The sequence below is a fragment of the Condylura cristata genome, unplaced genomic scaffold (assembly GCF_000260355.1).
Source record: "Condylura cristata isolate star-nosed mole 26May11 unplaced genomic scaffold, ConCri1.0 scaffold00024, whole genome shotgun sequence".
Lineage (NCBI taxonomy): Eukaryota > Metazoa > Chordata > Mammalia > Eulipotyphla > Talpidae > Condylura > Condylura cristata.
In genome coordinates this window covers 15,599,092-15,615,815 of record NW_004567125.1, presented here as the reverse complement: position 1 = coordinate 15,615,815, position 16,724 = coordinate 15,599,092, and the positions used below count along the sequence as shown (strand labels likewise).

General features: G+C 39.1%; 1 protein-coding gene across 1 annotated transcript in view; it reads left to right on the top strand.

Moving 5' to 3' along the window:
• The window catches only part of SELP (selectin P (granule membrane protein 140kDa, antigen CD62)), a 28,009-nt gene that overhangs the window by 2,765 nt on the left and 8,520 nt on the right, over nt 1–16,724 (top strand). The window contains exons 2-8 of the mRNA XM_012728913.1: nt 299–389; nt 2,546–2,932; nt 4,352–4,459; nt 4,904–5,089; nt 7,506–7,691; nt 10,174–10,359; nt 13,339–13,524. Of these exons, the coding sequence (XP_012584367.1) occupies nt 299–389; nt 2,546–2,932; nt 4,352–4,459; nt 4,904–5,089; nt 7,506–7,691; nt 10,174–10,359; nt 13,339–13,524 (1,330 nt within the window). The remainder of the gene's footprint in view (nt 1–298; nt 390–2,545; nt 2,933–4,351; nt 4,460–4,903; nt 5,090–7,505; nt 7,692–10,173; nt 10,360–13,338; nt 13,525–16,724) is intronic.

Here is a 16,724-nt window from a genome sequence, read left to right as displayed (position 1 = left end):
CAAAGTAATAATGACCACTTGGTATTTTCTTTTGTGCATATTAAAATTTGTTTCATAAAACAAAAATATTGTGGCACAAAGTAATTAATAAATATTTGTTTAATGAAGAAATAAAATCTGCCTTCAATCTTGGTACAGTGTCCAGCAAGATTGGGATCAGAAAGAAGGTGGCTAAAGGCTTGAGCCCGCCCAGTAGAAAAGGCAGATGATAACTCAACATAATGATCATCGGTTAGACATTTTCTAGCTATATGAATTGTACATAGACATTAAAGGAAACTTCCCTCTTCTGTTTCAGGCCAGCTGCCTTAAAACCACCCAGAACTGGAGAGTTCAGAAAGGGGTCTTCAGAACCACCCAGCTCCTTTGCTTCAGTGTCCTGATCTCTGGTAAACTTTATGCTAACATTTCTCCTGGCCCTGAGGTCAGGGTAAAGGCCAGACCCAACAGAGAAGCTAGGAGTAGGAATCAGCTATTGTGAGACTTAGGAAAACTGTGCAAGCCCAGATTCCTAGAAGAAAAATTTACCATTATATTGAAAGAAAAAACTTCCAGAATAACTCAGATGGATAAGTTTATTGACTAGGCACAGTAAGCTCAGCCCCTATACAAACATTTCAACTTCTTTAAAAATCATTCTTTCCTAAGTCAAAGAAAATATTTTAATAAATTAATGTTCTCGTCTTTATACCAAAGCAATTGCAAAATTTAGTTATTATGTTACTGTGAAAGAAAGGGTATGCAAAGACCAAATTGCTGAGTGTCCATGAAGGTAATAGTGTAAGGTTGGCAATACTAGAATGAAGTCTTACAGCAAAGTAGGGCAAAAAAAGAATCAGTTAGGGAGGGGTAAATGTAATCAGCCCTCTCATGCTTGCAGCAGAGAGGAGGGTTGAATGGGAACAGGGCTTCATAAACAGGGAAGGGACCTATTTCCCAGACTGACTGCTTGCATTAGATAGTAGCCTCTCCTGGGGTGGATGAGCTCCCACTGACTGTGGTAATATCTTGTATAAGGGTGCCTTATATACTTTTAAAGAGTACATTCTTTCTTTCATTCAATATCCTAAACACCCATAAGGATTATTTTGAACTGTATCTTAACAAGTGAGTAAACAGAGATGGAGGAAATAAAATAATTTGTCAAAGAGATAAAGCCAAGACTGCAAACTGAGTGTAAGTTTTCAAATCAGGAGATTTGATTTCTAATCTGTGTTTCCTACAAACCTGATATGTTTCACTCATGGAACAAGTGTTTATTGGATGTCTGGTAAGTCCCAAGCTCTGTATTTGGTACTAAGGATTCACAGCTAAAAAGAGACTACCATCAGGATTTATAACCTAAGAGGTATGGACCAGGTGATAGAAACACATTACAATACATGGTACAAAGGTGCAATGGAAGCTTGGAAGAAGGAACAAGCCTACTGGGGGGAAGGAGAGGAAGGAAAAGTTTACCAGGCATAAAGGGGACAGTCAATCAGGACAGCAGAAGTGTTTAGATTTGGGAGCTATTTTTCTTCAAAAGTAAATATGGTGGGTAGGATGCAGGCCAACAGGTTGACTTTAGTCCATACATTTCTTATCTTCCATGTGAAGATGTAGAGTCTATAAACATGGGGCAAGAATCAGAACACTTTATGTGTCATTTAATTTGAAGTTGGGCAAATTAATTTTTCTCTATTCATAAAAGGTGGTGACAATTATTAGATAAACACCAAGGTCCCTTCCAAATGTGGTTTCTTCTATTCCACATCTTTCATACCAAAGATCCTCGGAGAGGACACTTTCCGCTTCTGATTTTATGGATATTTTCTTTATTTTTCTTTGTATAGAGAAGAATTTCAACTTTACTGAGATAACACTGGTTTATCACACTGTGATTCATGGATCGCATCTCCTCAGATGCATGTCACCACACCACACCCATCTCCACAGCACCCATGTGCTCCATCCCCATCTTCTCTCCACTTTCCCACTCCCGTATGCTCACCTTAATTCAACAGTAATATTTCTAATGTTTGTTATTGGTTTGGCTTTTGACTGGCCCTTTTTTGTTTCTTTATATTCCACACATAAGTGAAACCACGAGATATTTTCTTCCCCTTTGACTTATTTCGCTTAGTACTATCCCCTCTGGTTGCATCCATGTCATAAATGGCAAGAGCTCGTCCTTTAAACACACACACACACACACACACACACACAGAGAGAAAAGTATTTTCTTTAACTATTCATCTGTTCTTGGGCAGTTACATTACTTCATCATTTGACAATGTCAGGAGTGCTGTAATGAATACTAAAGTACATATGTCCCTTCTAATTAGTTTTGTTTTTAGCGTTTTTGCAGACATCAGGCATCTATAATTTTAAGTGAAAGATGGAAACCACTCTTTTTCCTTAAAACAACTAGATTAAGCATAAAACTGTCATGTTTGGGGTAATTGTCTTTTGGTCAGAAACTGCTGACAACAGAAACATATTTATGCTCACACCTCCTGGTGAGGAAGGGATGCTAACCTGGTGCTCTCTTTCCTTTTCTCAGAACTAGTGAATCAGAAAGAAGTGGCAGCATGGACTTATCATTATAGCATCAAAGCATACTCATGGAATCTTTCCCAGGCATACTGCCAGACGTACTATACAGATTTAGTGGCCATCCAGAATAAAAATGAAATTAGTTACCTCAATGACGTCATACCTCAGTACAGCTCTTATTACTGGATTGGGATACGAAAGATAGATAATAAATGGACTTGGGTGGGAACCAAAAAGCCTCTCACGGAAGAGGCTGAGAATTGGGCTGACAATGAGCCCAACAACAAGAAGAACAATCAGGATTGTGTGGAAATTTACATCAAGAGCCCGGTGGCCCCAGGCAAGTGGAATGATGAGCCCTGCAAGAAAAAAAAGCGGGCGTTGTGCTACAAAGGTAGGGTCTCTCTACTCTGAAATTTGGTTGTTTAAAAATTCATTCCTTTCCTGATTGGATAATACAACCTCTGAGTCAATTATGGGGTCACACACCCAGGGACATAAATGAAAACAAAGAATAAACTATTAGCCTACCAGTATCATTGAGTACCTTGAAGAATATAGGATCAAGACTAGAGAAAACTGTCCTTTTGTAGCTAGGAACAATTTTAATATTATTCAGGTCATCCTCATTTTCCAGCTGATAAAATAGATGTTATAATCTAATATACAAAATTATAGTCTCCCAAAGTTTATGTCCAGAGGTGTTTTTTTTTTCTTCACTACTTGTGTCCTAGCATAATAGAGAATATACTGAGAAGGAACTCAGCCTTGCCCCAAGGAGACACAGTATAATGCCCACAGGATGCCAGTAAGCTCCAGACACTGTTACTCGTTCATGTGTTACTAGTCCATTAATTATGAACTGCATTTAGCTCTCATGAGAACCTCATCAATTAGGTTTGTCCAGTACTCTCATTTTGCTGAAGAGGTAAAGGCTCAGCTATCAAGGGATATGCACAAGGTACTAAGCTACTTGACAAATAAGACCAGTTTCAAAACTCCAGAGTTGGTGTTTTTAGCCACCTATGCTCCCACATTCTTTTGCTAGCACACACTTTTCTTGACATTCTCATGAGACAACTTGAGAACATGAGCAAGGATCACCAATGCTTTACAGATTCCCATACAACACAGCTTCAGATTCCCACAACAACTTTGTCAGGGTTGGAGTGAGTGAGGAAAACCAAGATGTAACTGAAAGTAAGATCCTGGCAGTATATTTGATTCTCAACTCTCCCAGTTCTAAAGTTAGCACATATGCACAAAAGCTTGTTTCTTCCTGTAGTCACATGCCTGGTACTAGAACTGATCCTAGCTGTCTGATGTGGCTTGCATCCAGAGAAGCCCCTCCCACCCTGGGTAACACAAAACACCAGGGCTAGGAAGTGCATTCATTGCCCTGAGCAAGAGAGTTGTGAACACTCTTTTATAAATCATCTTACAGATGTATACATATACACTCTGCTATATATATCCTACATTCTTTAGATTATAGACACCTTCCCTTGGAAGCCCTCACCAATAAGGAAAAGAATACACAATATATCTGTTGGTGGCTCTCTTTGTGCCTCTGTGTCCACAAAAAAGCAGTTCCTCCCAAGGGAATATTAGATGCAGCCCAAAACATAAGCCCCATGAAACTCCAGCATCATGTTCCCTCTCTCGGGCTGATCGCCAGAGAATGCTGTGGACTTGTGTTCAAGCTGGCACAATCTTACCCAAGAGGCTGAGTCTGTGACCTGGAACAAGAATCCAGCTTTTCTGCATGTCTCCTGGGAATGCCCATGATTCTGACCCTTCTGTGTTTGTGCAGCCTCCTGCCAGGACATGTCCTGCAGCAAGCAAGGCGAGTGCATCGAGACCATTGGGAACTATACCTGCTCCTGCTTCCCTGGGTTCTATGGACCAGAATGTGAATATGGTGAGGCCACTATTGTTTTTGATATTATGATAGTCTTTGGCTTTAGTTGAGTTGAAGCTAGGCTGTAGATCATACTGGAGATTCCAATATGAATACATGCTAATTCTAGATGCTATCAGCTGTCAATCTGTACCAATCTAGTGGTACTAGAGACACACTTTAGGTAAAAACACTTCACTTAAAATATCTGCTCACAAAACTTCAAAGCTAAAATGAAAATGTAAAGGCAGCAAAGAAAAGAGAGCTCTTTCTGGTTAATTTTACTTGCTTGAAATATGAACCAGTGAAAGAGTGGTGAATTTTATGTGGTTCCAACTCAAGAACCACATAAAGAGGATGAGATTGGGTTAGGAGCCTAAGGAGACAGCTCCAGCTTTCAGCAAATCTGACATTGTCTTTCAGCCTGCAATGAAAAAAAAAAAAATCAATATTTTGTCTCCACAGTCACAGAGTGTGGAGAACTTGACCTCCCTCATCATGTGCTCATGAACTGTAGCCACCCTCTGGGAAAATTCTCTTTCAACTCAACGTGCAGTTTCCACTGTGCTGAAGGTTACAAGCTGAATGGACCCAGCAATGTGGAATGTTTGGCTTCTGGCATCTGGACAGATAAGCCCCCAAAGTGTATAGGTATATCCCCCCAATTCTTTATATACTTATAGACAATTAGAATTACAGAGGGGAGAATAAACTTTCCTCTTGAAAACAATCAGGATCAACATTAGATGGGAAATCCTGTTATTCCAATTACCTATCAACCAGCATGACACTAATTGTAATTGCTATGGTACTTCTTACCTGTAAAGTAAGGTCATTTGTTTAACTCTTTATTGTCTGGCAAATAAATTACAAAGGGATGTCTAGCCCTTCATTAACTGCAAAGTGAGTACAAAGTAAGTAGTGAGAACTTATGAATTGAGTCTTATTATGAGATCATTTAACTTGAATCTTGAAAAAGTAAGTCAATATTAAGGGCATTTGGATCTTTTCAAATAGCTACTGAAAGTACCATTTAACCAACAAGCAAACCACCTTGCCTATCATTGGGGAAATTAAAGATAGTTGCTGCCAAACCCAAAAGTTTCCAAGATGCTGAACATAAACATGGACTAAGGATCTCTGGTTGTTTTTCGCTACCTAGTACCCAGGCCTAAAGACTCCAGAGCAAGGTAGCATGACCTGTGTTCACACTACAAAAACATTCCCACTATCATCCAGCTGCAGGTTCAGCTATGAAGAAGGACTTGAACTAGTTGGGTCAGAGGTGGTACGGTGAACAGCTTCAGGGACGTGGACAGCTTCGGCTCCAGTGTGTAAAGGAGAGTTTCAGATAGTTGGGGAAGTAGAGTGCCTTCTTGGAAAAAAAAAAAAAAAAGATGAAATTGGCTATGAATTGCCATGACATGTTTCTCCTCTGGGACGGCAAAAGAGTGCCAGCCTCTAGAAAAGCATGGGGATGATATCACTACAACAGAATTCAAAAAACTTTCCTTCCCTAAGACTCACAGCCACTACATACTGTCAGGATGACCTCATTTATGCATTTCATATAAGAGGGGAAAGGAGGGTAATTATAAATAGAAGCTGGAAGGAATAGAGGAATGGAGGAGTCTGTATTTTTAAGAGATTCAGGTCACCTTGAGACCAACTCCAAGTCTGGGCAAACCTCATTAGAGTCTCCTTCCCTTCACAGACCTTCGCTCCACCTGGATTTCCATTACTATTACTTTCCACTTGTGGGCATGGATTTGCTAATTACAAAATGAAACCAGTACAATAATGAGAATTTAAGGGTTGATTATAATTAATATGATCATTTTAGCTGTGGCTTATGTCCTAAACTTGAAAGAGAGTTTCTTTTTAATTTTTTCTTTAAAGATTTATTTATGCATACAAAAGTGTAGTACAGGCCAGAGGTTCAGAGGTGGTGAGAAGACTCACCAGAGTCAGAGTGGGAACAGAACATGCCGGCTGACTAAGTACACTACTTAGGAGAGCAGCAGGTGGGTCAGGAGAGGTCTGCCTACCATATGGACCACCTCTGGGGCAGGGGTTGTATTCACACTGAAGTGGCTGCAACCAGCTTGCAGTGCTGTGTCCTAGCCCATTGCGCCACTAGGGAGGGCCTGTTTCTTTTTTAAAGTGACTATTAGGACAAAAATAGAGATTCCTCCTCATAGTGTTTGGTGGTAGATCTCAACAAAGGAGCAAAGGAACAATGTGTAGAAAGAGTACAATGCAATCCTAAGCAGTTACATAAAATTACAAAACTAGATTTTGTGCTGTTGCCTCATACCCTCAGTTATAAGACAGGGTAAGTAGGGTAGCAGGAAATTAAAGGTTGGATTAATGAATTTCCAGAAATTCTAGATTACAGTCCCAGTTTTGCTACTTTCTGAATATGAGGCCTTTGGGAAGTCACTCACTTTTGTCATCTCTAAAGAAAGAGAGAATCACTACAAGATCTTTGCTTCTTATCTTCCCCAATTTTGTAAAGTCCAGAAGTCAAAGGCCATGATATACTCTTGAAATCCCCAAGATTAGCCTGAAGATGAAATGCTTTATGAGAAAGAGTATGAAGAAACCAGATTTTATCACAGCTGATTTTACTCATTGCTCAATTGTGCTCAGGAACTTAGTTTGGGTTGCAATCACTTGGCAATTGGAATCTGATTAGGATGGCATCCTGTGTTTCAAAGACAAAGCCCACTTGAATCATTTGGTAAATCTAGGTAATAGAGTGACAACAATAAGTTATGTTAGTTCAGCCTTTTCCTTAAAATCCCAGCCTCTTTATATTTACTCTTTCCAGATCCACCTCCAAGCCCCAAGTTGAATAGACAGAAACAGTCTCCTAAGGAAAATGAAGACTAAGTTGAGACTCAAGGGGCAGGGACCTGGGAAAGTGTTCTAGGAAAAGGGAGAGTTAGGGTTCTGAACATACTAACTATAGGTAGGAAAGATGGACCCTCTCTCAAGGGACTCATCTGAGAAAGAACTGAGCCCTTCCATCGCCCAGTTTCACATGATAACTTTCTCCATTTAGCCATTGCCTGTGAGCCACTGGAGAGTCCTCTCCATGGGAGCCTGGACTGCTCCCCATCCTTGCGAACTTTTCAGTACAACAGTAACTGCAGCTTTCATTGCGCTGAGGGGTTCACGCTGAGAGGAGCTGACATAGTTCGGTGTACTAATTTCGGACAATGGACAGCACCAGCCCCAGTCTGTCAAGGTAAATTTACATGTTCCTTCTGTGCTTGCAGCTTATTAAAGGCCTCGGCACTGGCATTTAGCATTTTCAGTCAGTTACTCAACAGACATTCACTAAGACCCCTATTGTATGCCAGGCTGTGTTGGGCTCTAAGATGAAGTGGTGGGTGAAGCCAATCCAAGCACAACATGTTCATTATAAAACATTGTTACTCAGTGTGAGGCACACATGGGGTGGGTTGGTGTAAAGGTGATGGGGGTAGGGAGGAAGGAAAGCTACATGAGGAGCAGCATGGAATGGTGGAAAAGTCATGGATGAGGCCTCTTATTGAGCTCGGTCATTTCCTGGCAACAAGTTTTGTCCTTCTGAGTCTTGTTCTTTTCAGTAAAATGGGAATACCTCTGTCTGCCTTACCTGCCTACCTCACTAGTGGCAGTGAATGACTGTGTGTAAGTACCTTACAAATCAAATGTAGGTAAAATAATGAGGATGCTGAAGACATTACCTTAAAAGTGTGATCTGATTTTATAAAATGATTTTCTTTTCATAGTTCATGCTCTCTTTTAAAGAATTAGGCACAGGAAGATCATTGGAATTATTCTTTAAAATGGGGCTCCCCACACATAAGTCATGTCCCAGAAGGCACGGTCAACATTTTTGTGTTGCCATTTACTGGGATCCCAAGACAATTTATTTGAATCCCCTGGGTCTATGTATATTCTCATTTTTAAATGAGGCAGTGATTTAAAGGAGGGTCTTAAAAAGAGATTTCTACATGTTCACAGCAGCATTCCACATGTTCATAATTATTTAAAATGTAAATGTGGAAGCAGCCCTAATGTCCCTCAATAGATAAATTTATTAGTAAAATGTGGCATATACATATGATGGAGTATTATTCACTTTTAAAAATGGAGGCAATTCTGATGTATACTACAATAGGGGCAAACTTCAAGGACATTATGCTAAGTAAAATAAGTTAGTCACACACAAAAAAATTGTTTGATCTCACTTATATGAGGTACTTGGAGTAATCAAAATCATAGAAGCAGAAGTAGGATGGTAGGACTGGGACTAAAGGGTTGGGGAATAAGTGGTACAGTTTAACCAATGTGGAGTTGTAATTGGACATGATGAAAACTGTTCTGGTCATGGATGGTGGCACCACTACAAGAATTCACTTAATACTATGGAACTGTGCATTTAAATAGAGTTAAGTGGTAAACTGAAAAACACAACAATGAGGCAGTAGAGGAATAGAAGACCATGCACCATGACAATGAGGTTTAGTAAGAGTGACATATTGGGTATATTGTGGAAGTATTGTCCGAGAGAGACATAAAGAGACCTTTCACATGTTTAAAACAGAGAGAACTTTGGTAAAGTTCTAATAATAGAGAAAAGATAGGGGTATCCTTTTAAACATTCAGAAAAGTGGTCTCACTCTTTGGTAGGCCCTTTCTCACATTTTCCACTCTGACATTCAGGGTCTGCATCTGATGTATAACTTTAATGCTATTATCTCTACCTATTACTTCTACTACTACTGCTATTCCTACTACTGCTAATAATTGTAATAAGCAGATATGTGTTGAGTATATAAGTCTAATCCAAGAGGTTGTTACAATTAATGCTCACATAAAGAGGAGAAAAGACATACATAGAATATAAAGACATAACAGGAGAATATATGTTCTCTCTGTATGCAACCACCTATTTTAATGATTGATATCATGGAGTATAAATCATTTTTATTCTTCATTTTAACTTAAGATTACACATTGAGAAATGCTCCATAGCTTTTTAATGTGAAATACACATTTTTTTTTTAAGATTTATTTATTCATACAGAACTGGGGTACAGGCCAGAAGCTCAGGGGCGGCGAGAGGCTTTACCAGAGACAGAGTGGAAAGCAGAAAAGGCAGATTAACGAAGTACACTACTGAGGGGAGCAGCAGGCAGGTCAGGAGAGGTCAACCACGCCATGTGGTCACCTCCGGGGCAGGCGGGAATAGAACTCATGTGGAAGTGGCTTCAGCTTTTCAGTGCTGTGCTTTAACCCGCTGCGCCACCAGGGAGGGCCAAAATACACAATTTTTAATGAGCTTTAATTTCTCTTTCATGGATCCACCATAATTTATTTTCAGCCTCTTATCAGTGGCATTTATGTTTGTTTACAATACTTTGCTCTTAAAAATAATATCTTGATAACAAAGAATTTGTGAATTGATAGTTATAAGCATTTGATTATATACTTAGCATCGATTTTAAGGTCCTGAAGTATGACATTTTAAAGATTATTGTTACATATTAACAAAATCTTCAGCATTTTCCTCATAAAATCCTTCATGTGCCATTGTGATTAAATGACACTTTTCTTATATTCCAGCCTAAATATGTTCAATTCCAAAATCCCTTGGCACTAGACAGGGTTAAGAGGTAGAAATCCATGAGTACATGTGCCTTATGGTTTCTTCATTCCCTTACTTCCTCACTCCTTAGCTGTACAGTGCCAGGATCTTCTGGCTCCACACAAGACCCAAATGAATTGCTCCCACCCCTTTGGTGCCTTTAACTACCAGTCAACCTGCAGCTTCACCTGTGACAAAGGCTTACTACTGGTGGGAGCAAGCGTCCTGCAATGCTTGGATACTGGGGAGTGGAGTGCTCCTCCTCCAAAATGCCAAGGTAAGATGGATTCTTTCCAGCATCTTGGGGAAAAAATTGCTGTATTTTTGAAGGCTATATTTTAGAGATGGTAACTGTCAATGGGTCAGACACAAGAAAAGAACTGGAAAGTGAATAAACATGTTCATGCTGTAACTTGGGGATCCCAAGTCTTCACGGCTCCTACCAACTCCTTACAAGGTCCTTTAATAGAACTTGTAGGGTGCTATTGTGAACCAGGTGAACTTTTGCATCTGGACACAAATAGTATCTGAAAAGGAGGGAAAAAATAGCTTGAGGATGATTGTCCCAAGGCTGACCTACACTTTACTCCAAGGAGTCATGGAATATAATGACAGAATGGGAAACAATCTATGGGTATCATAGTGGAATAGGAGGGAGAGAATGCATAGGTGCCTGGCTACAAATATCCTCCAAGAGGATAAAGAGGAAAGTGATTAAAAGAGAAAGAAACTATCTATAAATGCAAGATGACACAATTCTCAGAAAAAGAAACATGCATATTTGGCACATGCATGTATATCTACATTGTTCTTCATAGAATATCGTATGAAGTAAAACTATTTTGAATCACCTATGTGTGGGAATTGAAGACCACACATATATAAAATGCTTTTTATATGCCCTATTCCTTTTTCTACTCAATGAATCTGATTCTTTAGTAACTTTTTTTGACAAATACTTTCAAAAAGCAAGGTTTTCATTTGTAGAAGCTAGAAAAAAAAAGAAAATAAAGAAACAGAAAGAATCTTCTTAAATACCTTCATACCTTCACCCTGATTAGACACTGTTTTAGCATTCTTATGTGACTCTTCAATATTTTCCCCAGTGAAATTAGTATATGCATCTATAATTTTAATAATAAACTTAAGTAGGCAAAATGCTAGATAATTCTGAATTGTTTGCCTTTGTTTTTCACTTCATATACTTTCAGCATCTGAGTGAAAGTGAGCAGATATGTGTTTTTAATTAGAGGAAACCACTTGCTATACAGACCACATATGAGCATGTAAAAACACACACACGCACACACACCACTGCTAAGATAGATCAATTGTAAATGAATGAATAAATGAACAAATGCAGCAGAATTGACTGCAGGCCCCAGAGAATGTGGGTGGTTCTCTACTTGAGCTAGGGATGGGTTCACCTTCCAAGCCGGGTCTGAAGTGACATGGGGGGGTTATGAAATTTCCCCCTCAGGTCTCATCCTGGAGAGTTACAAAATCCACACACTTTGGGGAAAAAATGCGAGTCCCTGCATAGGGTTTGCAGAGTGATCAGAACTCTTCCAGGCAATATGGGCTATGCAGGGCACAGACTACGTTTCATTGCCTCATACTGTCTTGCCCTTGTGTGTTTCACAGCAGGGAGGTGGCCACTTACCACATGATTTCCAGTTCCAGTTCTCTTCTGCTTTTAGTTCTTTGTTTACACTAACTAAACTTCTCTTGCTACTGTTTGAACATGCAGTGAAATACCCAAAAAAACAGGCTGGACAGGAAGGTGCCATGAAGCCTGCAATTCATAAGCTGTTGCAATACTTCTCAGAGAGTGTTATCAGTCAATTTCCCTTTTCATTGTGCCTTAGCCCTACCCAAGTGATAAGATAGCCCAGGCCATGAAAGAGTTGGAAATGGACTCCCTGACATAAGACCCTCCAATCTGTCCATACAGTTTATAGGTTTCTCAACATGTCTGCTGTCCTCCTCCCTCACAGTCTTACCACACACATAAATGCTGCACACATAAAGATTTTTGAAATGGCACAAAATATAGTTAGATCTTTGGACAAGGTCATTAGATTGGATTGAATGTTCACTGGAAAGGGAAAAGAATGAAGGGAGGATAAAGGTACAGAAAATATGCTTGAAACCACAAGCTGTTCAAAGCAGTGATTAAAGAATGGCCCTACATCCTGCCATATCACCACTACATGTGCATGCTCAGACCAATCCATGAAGAAATACCCCAAACCATGTGTTCTCTCAATTTTCATTTTGTAATTTCAATATATATCATCTTTTTTGTTCCATTAGGTGGCAGAGTAACTTCTTGACAGTTAATAACATTTGCATACAGAGCATTTTTACTTTTGATCCTTGTAAAGTTCCTAGAGCTATATCATGCTATTCTGCACATTTTAAAGGTAAAGAATTTGAAGCTCAGAGAGGTTAGGTGATTTTCCAAAAGCCAGTGCAAGAGCTCCAACATAAGCAAGTCCCATAGCACTTCACACTCTGTATGTGTAAACTGACAACCACTTACTTTTTTGGTAAGTGAGGAAGTATTCTTTTAGGGCTAGCCTTTGTAGGACAAGACATATGGAAAAAGTATTTGCAGATGTCCATTTGCCTTATGTACCTACTTTGTGTCCATGATTGTCCAAATATTTTAAAGTTTAGTTTTCATAACATGATTTATTTTTCTAAAACCAAAGATCCCTGCAAAACAAGGATTATTATTTCCCCCCATTTCACAGATGAAGCAATTGAGACTCAGAAAGCTTAAGGTCCCTAGATATAATGTAAGAGCCAGGATTTGAACCCAGTTTCTTTTCATCACCTGAGAAGGAGAGGAATTTTTAGAGTGGGATGGGAGAAGTCTTTTACTCATTTTTCCTATTTCCAAGCAATTGCTTTTGCTTTCTGGCAAGGTCTGTTTCTGGCAATGTCAATGTAGTAGCCACTTCTACTCCTGTCCAGGTGAAATGCACTGCATCATTATTTTCAAGCAAAGTACCATTCTTTTTTAAAATCACCTCTAAAGCTCTTTGTGGGTGAGAATTTCAGAATGCCAGTCAGCTGCAAGCTGCTATATTTTATACATCCATGACCTCCACCTGGTGATAAAACTCTGTGAAATTCAAATAATCATTCTAACCAAAGCTTTCTTTGTATATTAAGGATACACACACACTTTGTTGATTTCAGGCTGTTATGCTCTAAAACAATCTTTCCTCCTCTCCCATGTCCATAGCCAGCACCTGCACACCTCCGCTAAGCCCTCAGAATGGAACAATGACCTGTATACAACCTCTTGGAGAGTCTAGTTACAAGTCCACATGCCAGTTCACTTGTGATGAGGGATTCTCTTTATCTGGACCAGAGAGATTGGATTGTACACCATCTGGACACTGGACAAATTCCCCACCAAGGTGTGAAGGTAGGCTCACCGTTTTATTCTTTTTTATGATATCTTAGGCAATATTACAGGATGGAAAATCATTGTGGAATAGTGTGAAGCTATCCTTAAGCTAAAGTAACACACTTTCCATCAAGCATGGTTGTCTAGAGCAAAAGCTCTTTCTCCCTTTCTGTGCATAACATGTAAATTTATTCTTTTCCATTTACCCAGGTTGCTGCTACAATGCTGAAATGTACTTAGAAGTGGCAGTGTGACGAGCAGATGATGAATCTATTGATAGAAATACATTAATGTTATATGGAAAAAGCAAAAATCTTTACTCCTTCTTGTGGAATGAAAGAGCAGTAGAAAACTAAAGACCTGTGTTGCTCTTTTTTGAAATCAGATGTCGTATCATACCTGATTTCCGATTCCAAAAGGAGTGCACTAAATCATTGCTGAGATCCCTTTTCTGGACAAGAATTTTTTAGGTTGAAGTACATAAAAATGCCACCACCTACTGTCCAAAAAGTATACTACAAGCCCACTCAGGATGTTAAATGCATAATCTTCAAATCCTCTTCCTCTCCTCACTCCTCGCCAGCCCCCCCCCCATCCCACACTTTAGTTCCCACCCAACCTAATGTTTAGATCCAACCCTGATTATGGAAAGAGCTTTAGCGAAGAGGGATGCCAGAATCATCAACTAGCCTGAGGCTGGTTTCACGTCATTCTCCAAATTTAGTCTACAAATTTAGGCAAAGAGTACTTCTTCCTTACCACATGCCAGAGTCTATGAATTTTTAAGTCAACACCAACCCCAGGACCCTGATTTTCACATAGTGTTTTAGGGAGTCCTAGCTATATCAGAAGGTCTTGGGCATCACCAGGGGATATGTGAAAGTCCTTTACTTCAGAGTACTATGTGAGATTTTGATTAGAGCGGTCCCACTGATATTTCCTTCAGATCATCTGGGACTTGGGCTCTGCCTATCCAATCCTCTTCCTCCAGACCTGGAGTGCATTCCCTGAATGCTAAGCATCGTTGACTTACTCTTATCCAGTTGCTGTGGTCCCCACACCCCCATCTGTTGGGTCACTGTCCTGCAGAGATAACTGCACTCTGAGATCCAATCACTTTGTCACTCACCCTCTGGTGACCATGTTTGGCTGGTGGACTGAGCGCCTAATAACCAGCCTCACCTTGGTGGGAAGAAGAGGTTCTGGTTCCAAGTCCCCATCCTAGTTGCATCTTGTCCCTGCTCATCTGACTTCTAAAATATATAAATTCGTGCCCTCTCAGTTCTGACCTGGCTCACATCTCTATTTTTTTTTTCTCTACATTTTCAACATTTCTCTAGGTGTTCCTAGTCTTCATTTTTGGAGTTTGAGTTTAGAACACTGCGACACTTAAACTTATTTACCCTCTATCTTCATTCCAAAAATTTCTTGATAAAAGTAATATCTAGTTCAAAGTAAAAATAAAAAGAAAGAACTTGTTTTTTCTTAGAAGGATTTACTAAATCTACTTAAAGTAATATAAATGAACATGTTGTAAATCGATATAGACTCCCAATGAAACTAATAATCCATGAAGTCACATACAATCCAGATTTTCTGGATTACAGAAAGACAACGTTGAAGGCAAGCTGATAGACTGGTCTATCTCAGAAATCAATGAAAGCAATTCTAATCAATTTTCTATTTATCTGTAATTACCTGTTTTGGAGCAAAGTTTTACAGTAAGCTCAAGAATATGACTACATTTCAAAGTTACTCCTAGACGTCATTCCTTAGCAAAACTCTCTCTACATCTGCATGAGGACCCTTTATTCCAATAGCTCCTGTTTGCCCAGGCCCACCTTATCCCAAGCCATGGTTAAGTTTTCATGTACCTTATCAGGACTACACCTCAGAGAGGAAAACATACTTCCGGACACAAGTCAAAGTCAAACCTTAAAGTTATACTGAGGTCTTTAATTTGACAAGGTTAATTTTTACATCAGAGGGCTCAGAGACTTTTAAAGACACAAATAGCAGGCTCTATAACCTTGACAGGATAAGCATAAGAATTGTGACCAAAGCAATATCCCCAGAGGATTTTATGTTGTAGTAATTCTCTTTGTATTAAGCCAGTCACTTAAATCAATTTTTAAAATAGTTGTTCTTGTTTTTTTTCAAGCCAGGTAAAAAAAAAAAAAAATTAGAGTACATCCAAATTAAATTTTGCTAGCTTATTTATCCATTTTAGCAAATATTTTTAGCATCTCTGGCCACATTCCCTGGGATATAAGACTTGTGTTTTCAGACATTTGACTTTATGAACTCTCTTGGGCTTAAATATGAAATATTAGGAGACTTTAGGAAAGTTAAGGTAGTGAAAATGTTCACAGGTAATTTAGTGTCTATGATTTATAAAAGATATATTTAATAAATGTTTGATTAATAAAATTGAACAGCCAAGTATAGACTTATTGATCACTCAAAAATGTAAGAGTATTAAATTAAAAACCAGTTTGCTACTTTGGTTGTTTTGAGTGGATTCATGCAATAAAATTCCACAATCCTTTGGTGAATTACCTGAAAAAAACATAAGCCATAATATAAAAGAAAATGTCACTTTTGTTTGAGGCATTACAAAAGAACTTTTTTTTTTTTAAGATTTATTTATTTATGCATACAGAACTGGAGTATAGGCCAGAGGCTCAGGGATGGTAAGAGGTTTCACCAGAGACAGAGTGGGGAACAGAACAGGCAGATCCACGAAGTACACTGCTGAGGGGAGCAGCGGGCGGGTCAGGAGAGGTCTGCCACGACATGTGGTCACCTCCGGGACAGGCGGGAATCAAACTCATGCGCGGAAGCGGCTTTAGATTCTCAGTGCTGTGCTTTAAACCGCTGCGCCACCAGGGAGGGCCTCAAGAACTATTTTTAAGGTAAAATAGTTAAGCAAAATGAACCTTTCTTGACCAAGGCATTGCTTTCAGAATAACCTTAAATTTTGCAGAAACAATAATCACTGTGCTTATTAATCATCTAATGTTTGTTGATAAAAGACTTATGTCAGGGGACTTAATGAGAAGAATATTATATGATAAGAGAAATATATAACTGCAATAATCTATACAAAATATTTTTTGAGGAAAATGGTTAGTAAGAAAAATTTCTCTCTTCATCTACTTGGCAAATGGTTTCTGACCACAAACTCTGAGATCCTGTAGCATGGGTTGTGGGAAACA